At 40.3% G+C, this 12,127-nt stretch overlaps 1 protein-coding gene across 25 annotated transcripts in view; it reads left to right on the top strand.

The window, feature by feature from the left end:
- LOC118098152 (formin-binding protein 1) overlaps positions 1 to 12,127 on the top strand; it is a 62,032-nt gene that overhangs the window by 590 nt on the left and 49,315 nt on the right. For 3 of the 25 annotated variants that reach the window (XM_035141669.1, XM_035141668.1, XM_035141664.1), the window contains exon 1: positions 9,198 to 9,587. The exons of 1 other annotated variant lie outside the window; for it this stretch is intronic. In XM_035141669.1, coding sequence (XP_034997560.1) covers positions 9,435 to 9,587 — 153 coding nt within the window. In that variant the 5' untranslated portion in view covers positions 9,198 to 9,434. Of the gene's footprint in view, positions 1 to 3,667; positions 3,908 to 9,194; positions 9,588 to 12,127 lie in introns of those variants that run through there. 21 more of the 25 variants (XM_035141663.1, XM_035141659.1, XM_035141680.1 and 18 more) reach the window with 17 other exon arrangements.

Here is a 12,127-nt window from a genome sequence, read left to right as displayed (position 1 = left end):
CAGGGGGCTAATTTGTAGCGGTGATAGCCAGAGCGTGTGTGTGTGTTTTCTAGTGTGTGTGTGTGTGTGTGTGTTGAAATCCACCACTAAATATTTGTGTAACATGGTGTTGTTAGCAAGAAGGGGCGTCCAGAAACACACGCAGCTAGCTCCACATCCATTTTAAACCACGCTCCGCACACAAACACACACCCCCTCACACCGTGCAGCTGAGATTGTGTGTGTTCATGTTGTGGTGACACTTGTCGTCTGTAAGCGTCTGGTAGACGTGTAACAAGCTGGCGCATCTCACAGGTTGTGTCCTCACTGCCATCAGAGGAGGTGGGCGATGAGTAGGGCTAAGAGATGATACAATAACTAATGTCATGTGATCAATAGAGTTATAACGAGTTCAATACATATCAATACATTGATTACGACCTAAACAAGAAGGTGAGAAGATATTCTACCTCAGATTAGGAAAATATTTTATGCTGTGTAGCTTTAGCGTGTCATCAAAGGATAATTGGAAGTTTATCTCGATAATTATCGTTATCGACTGAAATTTGTTTATCTTGATAACACGTGTTTCCATATTTCCCAGCCCTAACGTTGAGTTCTCCTGTTTACCTGCACCACATTGTTGTTTGATTACAAATCAGTGGTGGAAAGTTAACTGGTTAATGAATATATTTTATTACATCTGAAGTTCAGTACAACCTTATAACCATTACCATAAGAGCAATTGGATATTTCATGGTGTGAACATGAGTATCACGAGTATAGTGACCAAAATGATCACATTTATCAATATTTTCATGGTAATTTGGTAATGTTTATACATATTCAAAATAAAATAAAAATATATAGCAGCATGTTACACATTATCAATTGTCCAACATTAACATTGTAGAATATCAGAAGTCATTGAAGAATGACAGCAAACTAAATATTATATTTCATATGTTCAGTTCCCCATGACAGCAAATTAGACTAACTGACTCAAGACTTAAGTTGAATAATTTACTGAACTTCAGACAAATACAAATAATAATGTCACTGATACTCCCAACTGCTACTAACTATCAATCAAATCTCCATGGTAAATACTTTAATTAAAGATTGAAAGCCAAATTAATAATTGCTTGAATGAATCTTCTATAAATGTCACAAATCCGGGTCACCACCTCATTAATGTCTGATTTTATTCATCAAGCAACCAGAGCATACCACTGTTTGTGAGCAACACTAGAAGACAAAGCAGGAGCCGAATGACCTTACTGCAATTCATTCCTGTGCTATGATGTCACTTTTTTTTTTTTCCAAACCCAACTTACATTGACTTCGGAAAAGCTTAATTTATCCGATCTTTGTATTAGCTCTTATCAAACCGGCCTGCTGTATCAATGGTCATTTCCCCCATACCTTCACAAACTATAAACTGCAGCATGGTAACGGTGAAGATTACAGGAGTGTGTCAAACTATTTTTACGACTTGATAATGAGCAGTTGGGGTGGGTTGGAATTCCTGCTGTCAGGGTTTTGTTTCAGTGTTCCATGTTGTTATTTTGTTGTGGAAATGATCCGCTGGGAAATCATTCTCCTGTCTGTGTTCTGAGAAACAGAGGTGAACAGAGGCACTGGCTTGTTGTTGCAGGATTCACTTCAGAGTGACTGAATAGTAGTATGTGTGTACTTGTGTGCATGAGTTACTCCATGGAGTTTCCATTTGAACCTGAGGGAGGGGACACATTTTATTTACTTCAACTCATTTTGCCCCCTTTATACAGCAAGCAACATTTTTTTACATGGTTTGTTCAGTTTAATGGATATCCCTATAGGGATGATTGAACATCAATGATCCTGCACAGCACCTGATCACAATTCTTTCAGTGTAGAGCACTTGTATTTCTTTGATAAAACTGCTGTCTTAAGTTAGAGTTGTTTCCCCTCTACCAAGCAGCAAAGGGGAGACAATTGAGTGAGGGATGGGGGAGGCACTTCCCTTAATTCTCCGGTAATTTACCTGGTCCAGAGTTCACAGACAAAACCACCAGTGCCCCACATTCTTTGCATTTTCCCAGTGTTGCCAGTGTAGTTTTACTTTACTGCTGCAATGCTTGACCGAGAAACGCTGCAGCCCAGGTAGTCATGCAAAGCGAACATAGCCTTGAGGTACTTTACAGGCTTTCATGTGTACCTTGAGTCTGGAAAACGTTGTGTGCAAGTTTTTTTTTTAAAACAGAGCCCGAGCTTGTGCAGAGAATAATGTATTACAACCAGATGCTGGCTTTTTTTCCTTTTGCGGGTTGAATGGAATCCAGACACTTGTTGCTTTAATCTTAGTTCCCTTTACAGTGCTGCTGAGCTGTAACTCTACAGGTGGCTGTTGCTACTGCAGAGGGCACACTGTTTATTTTTTGTTGTCCTAAACATTAAATCTTATCAGCACTGTAGCAGCACCCTCACTTACATGCAGTGCAAGAGCAGGATGTTGTGGGTTGTGATTAAGGCTACAAGTTAATATTACTAGGGCTACAACAAAAAAATATTTTTATTAAAATTTAATCTGCAGGTTAATTTCTTGATTAAACAGTTTATGAAAGAAATATAAGTCAATGTCTCAAATGCATGTTTTTTTCAATTAACAGTCCAGAACACAGAAAATGTAGTTAATAGTTTATTCTGTAAAACACAAATAAACAGCAAATCCTCACATTTGAGGATTGAAAAGGGAAGTGAGTGAAGTCACAGATGAGCAGATGTTTCACAAACGCAGCGATATTCTTCCCCATAACTGTATAATAGAATGGAATTGAAATTTTATTGATGTTGAGTCTGAGCTTAACTGAATCAAATTACATTGATCAAGAATAGCCCATTTGAGTGGATGAATATGGGATTGGGAAATGACTGGAAAAGAGCGCTCACATTCACATAAACAAAGGCATAAACAGAAATGAGTGTGGTGGACCTTTATTGTTTAGGCTTCGTGAGTCACCATGCGTAAAGCGCCACACTCAGTTGATGGACTCCAAAAAGTCAAATGCCTTTGGTGCAACATCACGGCACTGATAACAGTCTTCACTGTTTTCGTAAAGAGAGACTCTGGGGATGTTTGCATGAAAATTATGATCATCACTGTCCCATCATTACCAACATGGCACCAACAGAGGTGGTGTCATTACATTGTAACAGCAGAGTTTTGGTCATATTCTTAGGAAATGCCACTTATCTTTTTGAGCAAGCAGTACCAATAACACTAGCATGCACAGAAAGGACCCCAAATTCCGTCCAGTCTTTTATGCACAAACGCTACCAGGAAGAAGGAAGTTGAATGTGGTGAAACGTATGACTGTTTCTCTGCGGAACAGAAGTAAAAAAAAAAAGGGGAAAACTTTGAAATGAGTATATTGTAATTGACTATAGAGGCATTACACACTGAAGTTAACCATTCTAAATCAGGCTCAAATGTTTCGAAGGAAGCCTGAAGAAAGGGAGACCGCAACACCTCAGAAGTATTTCCTTTAGGGGCTTGAATGTCAGTGCTAGAACTGGCACTGTAAGCAGCAGCTCTAGGTGCTACTAACCAGGCCAAACTTGTATCGTGAGAGGAAATCAAACAGACAGGTGCTTGTGCCACATTGACACACACACACACACATAGCAGATCAGATTGAAAATCTACGTTAAATCTTGCTTTGTGTCAAACAATGTGTCTACTACACCTATGACACACCTTGAAAGTTTCACTTCTCTTGTGTATGATTTGGGAACAGGATGTAAACTTTGTTTCACACCCAGTGTCAAACAGGAGTTCCCTAACTCTCCTCAGCTGTAGGATGTAAAGGTGAATTTACGCTACACAAATTATTAATGAGGCAACATGGACAAGCCTGAAACCCTTCTCAAAGAGCAGCTGCTTAAGGTGAGTTAAACCAGCAGAGGGGTCATCAGAATTGGCGCATGGGTGGTCCCTTCCTGGACCTACTTTGACGGTTAGATGGTGCGTTACTTTGTTTATTCAGCATCAGCTGAGGCATGAATATCTGTCTTCCCACCAGGGACAAATTCTCTCGTCTTTTGAATTGTATGCACATGTCAATCTGTTGCCCATCGACCCTGATGTAATTGTAAAGGGAAAGTGGTATTGTCCACAGAAGCCTTTTAAATGTCACTCGTTTTTGTTCTTGTCATTAAGTACTTTGCCAGAGGGGCCACAGACAGAAAACGTCAGTCACAACCTCGTGGTCTATCTTGTTTGCATGGATTTTTAGCCATGCATGCACGGCAGTGAGGCGTCAGGGCAGATCTCCTGGTGTAGAGTTTTATTCTGAGCATTTAAATAAAACCTGGTGTTAGACTGAGATTCCCCCCCCCCTCTCAACCTCATCTCTTGCTGCTCACTTGACATTCAGGCCACTTCCAGAGCTGAAACCCGAGCTAGTTTGTTTCCTTCTGTCAGTGTGTAGGACTCAGGAGGGGGTGAGAGACTGCAACATTTGGCAGTCTTCGACAGACCTGTACCCCCTCACCCCCTCACCTCCACCCACCTGCTGACTCAGTGAAACTACCCCAAGCTCATTTTCTCCTCCCCTCTATTCTTTGAGCTCCAGTGTGACGGTAAAACGGAGATGAATGAATGCACATTAGATCTGAAGGCTCCAGACTGCACCCTGGAGAGTAAAGAGAAGAGATAAAGGAGACCGAAAAAGGGGGTGGGTGATGGGGTATTCAAGCAGAGAAGGGTCACAATGACAGGTGTAATTGATATGCAGATGAATTGCCATGAAGAAGCATTTTTGTTTTGTAAATTGGCAACTGGTTTGATCATCAAATTAGTCATTAAATAATTTCCTTAAAGCAAAAACGCCCATAATTTGATAGTTACAGCTTCTCGAGTGGGAGAGCTTCCAGCTTTTTAGTGTCTTAACATTGTAGTGACTTGGATTTCTTTGTTTTTTTTCAGTGTTGGTCGTAAAGAAAACAAGATATTTAAAGAGATCTCCTTGCGCTCTTGGATTTGTGACTGGCATATATGTCTATTGTTCTATGTTTTATTCCACGATTAATAAAGATATTCTGTCCAAGTGTAGTCCCTCTACTTCCTCCAAACTGAATAGGTGAGGTCAGCTATATCGTCATCCTCCCTGTGAAACGGTGACTCATTCCTTCCCGCCAGACTACTGAAGCCTCTAATTTTTAGTCATGGCCTTTTATCTGTTTGTATTATCAGACTTTAATCACTGCTGCGACAGTAGAAATTATAGCTTTGATGGGCCTCAGTCACATGACCACCGGCATTCTGTCACCTAAAGCCTTACACACTTCCACGTTCTCCTAATTACTATTGTATTGTACTACATCCTGTTAGTGTCGTTTGTTTCCCCTAACAGAGTAATGGAGTAACACTAGCATAGAGATGCTACTGCTTTGTTGGCTGTTAAGTCGATATTCAAAGTGGAGGATGCTGCATTTTTTTATTCAGTGTGTCCTTTGAAACATCTGCTCATTGTAGGCAACACAGTGTAGCTTATTATAAAGTTGTAATGGCAGTGATAGCATGTGAGTAGCGTGACAAAAGTATTAAACACAGACTGTATATACAGATGGATGACATGATGGCTAGACGGCTTAAGCCAAAGCGTCTCGGTTGCGGTTTGGTGACTGGCTGTATAGGTAATTAACCCAGCCTCCTCTATGTTAGTGGATTGGACATCCAGCAGACTACATTTTACATCTCAAAGATGGTTTCCCTGTGTTGTTCGAATGTTTATTTTTCCAATAAGTTTGGTTTTAGTTAGTTGATGCTCTAAAAATGGAGTCAAATGTCATGACTAGCAGTTGAGACTGATGGTCAAGCGCGTGTATCACTGGACCTCAATAATGCGGCTCCATCCAGACTCTGGAAGGAAGTGGAGATGCATCATCCATCTTTATACAGTTTATGATATTGAACTACAGAAAAACCAATGCAAAGAAATCTGAAAAAAACACATACTAATGAAATGTGTTTTAGTAGCATTTGAGTTTATTTAGTCAAGAAAAATAAATGGCATTGTACTCACATGTGGTTTGAATATATACAAGAAATATTATAGTAACTGTTTTTCAAACATTCTCAACTCTACATGAATTAAGTAACAAATGAGCAGGAAACTTTCCCGAAATTTAAAGGAAATAAGAAAAAGGTGTGTTTTGCCTGAATGAAATCCGAATTTTTCTTTTCTTTTATTTGTGCAGACGTTACCTCTTGAGAGCAAATTATTATGACAGCACAGTCTGCAACTGTGTGTGCCAAAGTGCTAAAGATACTAGCGTAAATTTTACTGCCTCTGTTATTTCAGTTCTCCATCTGTCATCTTTTGTGATCATGAAGTGAGAGAAAGTTTCTTAGGCCAAGAAACACTTGGGTTTGCTGCCTTTGTCACAGTAATGGTCATTTGTTTTGCTTCCTACAAATGTACCAGATGTGGTCAATAGACATGGTCCGTGTTAAGATTTTCAGTCTGAACTTTACGGCTGCTTGATGTGAAATGAGTCAAAGCCAGCGTAAAAACTGGCTCATGAAGCCATGCTTTTACCACATTTTATATCATTTTTTCCACTGCTTGAAAATATGAATTGCCAAAGAGTGGTCAAGCATTTACTCCAACCCCCTCATACTCTGTTTACATCATGCTGACTCACTTGCACTCCCCAGGCTCTCTGAGACAGATGTTCATGGATACACATTTATTGCGATATAGGATGACAGAACTGCAGTAGACCAACTCTTTTTTTTACAGTTGTTACACCCCTTCTCAATATACTGTATGTTAGCTTAGAAATCACTGGGGGCCATACAAGTGTATTAAACACAATGAGTGATTTGAGTCTCTTTGAGTTGACTAACCTTCTTTTTGACATTTAAGTAGCTCCATCTTTACTCATATCCTAAGATGAGGCATGTCAGAGTGAAACAGTGAATTTATACGTATCTCAAGTCCTCGGAGGCCTCCTTCCCTTGAAAATAGGATTGTAAAGATTCTAGCATCAGCATAAAACCTGTAGTTGTTTTAAATGGAGAATAGAGCTGTGGCCTCCCAGGTCCTTTTTGGTTAAAGTGTTTGCTTTTCATTCAGTAGAATAAAAGCAGCTGATGAACTCAAACAGCAAACTCTGTTTGGTGTAAGAGGTGGAGATCCGATATAATATCTTAATCTCTCGAGCCTAACTCCCAGGAATTAACCATGTTTTCTTATTCTACAAAACTATTTAATTTAGAGTTCATTATTCTGGAGTAAATCTGAGGAAGAGTGAGACAGTGTTCACTTTACTGTAGATTTGCCCAATGGTTCTTACCATCACTCATGCTATCAACCACAGCAGCTACTGGAAATATTAATATGTGTTAACTATTCCAACAAAGTACAATCCAAGGTTATTCTAGCCGTCCCTGCATGACTTCAATCTTGTCTAATGACACCGTTCTACAGTATATAAACTAAATGAGCTAAATTATTTAGGCAAACACAGCATTAAATAAAAACAAGGGTCAGTCTTCTTCGGAAGCTGAATGACTAACTGATTCCGGCGGCAGTATGCCACAAGACGTTTGATGCTGAAACATTAAATGTAAGTGTCAAGTTTGGCAGTTGGAAACACCAAGGAACATTGACACTGCCTTGTCATGTCCGGCTGCAGCTCTGTTGCTGTAAGGGCAGAACAAGAAGGTGACGTGGATCACGTGAATCCTCCGTACACAAGACCGTGAAATTTCCGTTCAGCCTTCATGGTCTCGAAGGCCCTCTCCTTCATGGGCTGTGGAGACAGCGACTTCTTAAGGGAGGCAGCCCCTGAATTGGGACACAGCTAAACAGAAATGCAATACATGGTTGGCACATTGGCCACATAGTACATGAGTCCTATTGCAGTATGTACTGTATGACTTCATCTTCAGGCAAGTGATTTGACTCTTGTTATTTGAAGCTAAGTCATTAAGCTGTAGCTGTTGTGAGTAAAGAGCCGTTACACCAAGAGATGCCACTGACAGAAAAAGCATCAGACAGATCTATTTATGAAGCGAAACTGTGAGCAAGACACATAGCTCGGGTCGGTGTATGTGTAAAACACAGCTATGTTTAATCTGGTCTCTCATTTACTCATATCATGTTTGCAAATACACTTAATTATAAGCTAGTCCTGTTTGAATGTTTATTTCCCCCAAATTCGTCAAGATCCATTAAAGCTGTAATTCAATTTAATAAATGTATATTAATTATAAAGGCATCAGTTTGACCAACGGCAAAGGAGCAGGTACTTATTATGTTCTTCAGCAGAAATTGTGTATGTGGGACATAACATAGTAGCACCTAGCCTGAGTTTCTTGGCAAGAGATTCAACTGAACCATGTATAGCAACTATACGTTCAGAGGGCAGCTGAGCAGGGGTGTCATTTACAATAACACTTAATTCAAATTTTGACCCACAACAAATTCCATGCATCAGTGTTTCCTTACTGGATGCAATAAACTCTGGAGCTTGGCTTTCACAAATGATGAAAGCAGCGTTGCATCATGCTAGGTTCAGACAGAAATTTTCTAATTATATTCTTGTTTGAGTCAGGTTTGGACAGTTTCTGGACATGTTACTAGGGGACTGGCAGGAAACGTAGTGGTAAATGTCCAAAGCAATTGACTCAAGACATTTGTTTTCTCACATACAGCCCCTTCAGAAAATTTCAGGAAAATGTCTGGTTTCGGTGCATGTCTGAAAGCAGCAATACTCTCGCCATGTCAGCCAGTGCCATTGTACCAATACTTATCCACCAGTTCCCATAAGCTTTACCTGCCCTATCCATTTAATATTATCAGTCTGATGGGCTCAGGACTGGCCTATCACAGGCAAATCTGGATTGCCTCCAACTCATTAAAAAAATAACCAGGGATGGATTTCACTTGAAGCCAATCACTTACTATAATGTAGCAGTTAAGTTTATAAAGTGTCACTGCAGTTCTCTCATATTGCGCAAAGATTTCCTTGATTTCAGGGAAAATGTTATATAAGAATTAAAGAGCTTTATCCTCCAAAATGAACAAAAGCAGGCAGCTCAACAGGAACAATGGCTAATGTGTGCTTGCTGGCCGAGCACGATTAATCCACCTAACAGCCTATTGGGCGGTGAAGGCAGTTACAAGGGAGGTGTAGTAATCAGATTAATAACAGCGTCATCTAATCAGGTTCTGTGCTGGTTCAAATATTTCTGTTGTTCCCTCTCATTACACCTTGGGTTCTGCCTGGAGTCTGTGTGCTACGAATGATGAAAATGATCTTAGATTAGGAATTATGAGGCTATATGATGTGTTGAGATCCAGTTTTTGCATTACTTTTGACCAAGACTTATTCCCCTGTGTGATATCCCACTGAGATGGATTAACTACATTCTGGACTCCATTTTTGCAACCTTGAAAAACATGACCATGTTGCGCAGAAAAAGCGAGTTTTTTGTTTTCCTGGACAGCGTTCGTTCTGTGAAATCAGAAAAAGAAGAGCAAAATGAAGAGAACCAGCTGAGCCCTTACGAAGAGTATCTGCAGGTGCTACTGCAGATGAAAATGACCAGTGCTGTAAGTGAGCAGACACGTTATTCTTTCCATTTAAACAGACAGTATCATAAGTCAAGCAAGAGCAACAAAGGCTGTTTGCCAGTGACTCAATGTCTGTAGCATGTAGGGGTACAATGGAACATCATGACGAGCAGTGAGTTTCCGATTTGTAAAATCAAGAACTTGTTACACGCTTGCCCATTCATTTACGCACAAGGTGCAGAGCCTAAAGAAATGCTGAAGTAAAAGTCTCTTTGATGTGAATGAAAGTGTTGAGCACACTTCCAGTCACAGTGACTCACAACCGAGAGGAGGCAGTTTCCTGTCGCTTAACCGCCATAAGAAGGTTTGATAAAGTGAAGTGATGACTCGCACGTGGTCACTGCTCACAACTCTTGCCTGACACGGACAGAGGTACAGGGAGTTAAATACCAACTGGGACCGTGTACTAGCAGGCCCAGGCAAGAAAACATTTTAAGGACACATGAGAGCGATACGCGTGTGTGCCTATACCAACACGCATTCTTAGATTTCAGACAGGCAGAGACGTTGTTTCTATAAATATCTACATGGCATGCAAACAAGAGCTCTTACACCTAAGGTCACCCACCGCCTCAAACAGCTGTTCATATTTTGGAGAAAGTTTGTGAGTCTGTACATGTGCATGTGGCATTTGCCTGCAAGTGGACATGCGCATGTTTAGTTCTTTCAGAGCACATCACCTAACATCAGTCAATTGGTGACTGACCCTTAATAGTGTCTGTAAATATTTGTCGGCTAAAATTGGCTGACCTTATATCTTCTTTACGCTTGACTTAAATCACACTTGCATAAAGGTATATAGGGTGAGGGTACAAATAAGTCATAGTTAACCTTTAATAACCTGAATTGAACAAGCTGTAGGCAGCTATTCAAGCACATCATCATTGTCAGTCTTTGTTTATGTGTGTGCACATGGGTTTGTGCCCACTGTCTCTTTTGCTGTGACTCTTCTCTGACACATGGGTTACACTGGGCTATGGCGTCGTTGTTCCGCCCCGTCTTTCTCTGACAAAGCCTGTTGTGTGTCCGAGAGAGGGCTTGGCATCTCCCCCAAATATTTGTTCTTGCTGCTTAACACCCACTGTTGCAAGATACAGTGAAGCGACACATTGACCAACTCAAGGTCGACAGTAGATTTCAGTGGTTCTGCTTTACTGAACACAGAGCATTAGGCCTTTTCCACCTCTTTGCTTTATCCGTCAAGGGAGAACTAGTTTCTCCTGGAAAAATTGGGCTATTTATTAGTATCTGAATTGGCAGCACCTTCACAGTGTAATGAACAGTTTTGGATGAGTGTGGTTTTGTTGTCACCTCTCTCATTCCAACTGCAGTTTTGGGATTGTCAGCAAACCAGATTCCTACACACAGAGTAAAAATATCTGTGAAGATTCTCAGTTATCCAGGTCATGGTTTCTTCAGGAGTTGTACAAGCATACAGGCAACAGGACTTGCTTGTGTTTCTTTCAGACGTTGCCCTTCTCATCCAAGATGCTTTTACAGTTCTAGTATAGTATATAAAACCTATACTAAAACCATTTCTCTCAGACTAAAGAGAAAAGATCTGATTTATGTGGGTTTGGATATGAGGCAATCAGTGCTTACACTCTTCCTCTGTCTCAAACGGTTAAGTACATGTTCTATGTGGGGGCTCAATCCACTGAAAAGAAGTCAAGCTCAGTAGGAGGGATTTGAGTTCTTTTTCTGAGCTGTTAGCCAGGGTTCAGATCTTTTTCAGCACAAGCACACCCCCTCCAAAACTTGCCAACTGTCCTTGCTCCTTGCTCAACACATTAAGGAAGAAAAAGACAAAAGCATCTATAGGCCCTTTCGCTCCATTGTCCTCCCCCTAGCAGAACATCTGTCCCCTCAGCCTCTGTGGATTAACCCCTACTCTGGCGTGACATATACTTTTCTTCATCTCAACGGGTTTCCTGTCAAGAGCTAGATCTCATAGTCACCACTGATACAATCTGAAAGCTTGAAGCTAAGTTTAAAGTGTGAATCATAGTTGCGAAAACCAACTTTTTTCTTTCAATAACATTTTGCACATCAGATAATTCAAATTTTTAAATGATTTTAATGCTTGTAGGTCAACAGTTACTGTATATTGATCTCAGTAACATTTACATGGGCATGTAAATGCCATGTCAATTATATGTTGGTGTTCAAGTAGTAACTATGTCATGCCTGTACTCTTGTTCAGTCAGGCACACTATTCACCCATCTATAAAATCCTCTTTCCACTAATACAGCACCAATTAAAAGTTGATTGGACTAGAATTACATAATGGTTGGCAACGTACCAAACAATGGAAAAAACATGTTCTTTTCTTAATCAAGTAAAGTCATTATCTTTTCTTGTATGTCTTGAAAATATGATTTTATCTTGTGATTTATGTCCTAACCCCAATTCCTGCTAATGGTGAAGGACTGTTAATACTCTCTGCTGCCTTCTGTGGTAGAAAAGAGAAAAGACAGCCAAAAAAAAGCTTTACTGTGGAACTCAGATATGTACTGGA

This window comes from Hippoglossus stenolepis, chromosome 18, assembly GCF_022539355.2.
Source record: "Hippoglossus stenolepis isolate QCI-W04-F060 chromosome 18, HSTE1.2, whole genome shotgun sequence".
Lineage (NCBI taxonomy): Eukaryota > Metazoa > Chordata > Actinopteri > Pleuronectiformes > Pleuronectidae > Hippoglossus > Hippoglossus stenolepis.
This window is presented reverse-complemented; position numbering and strand designations above follow the sequence as displayed.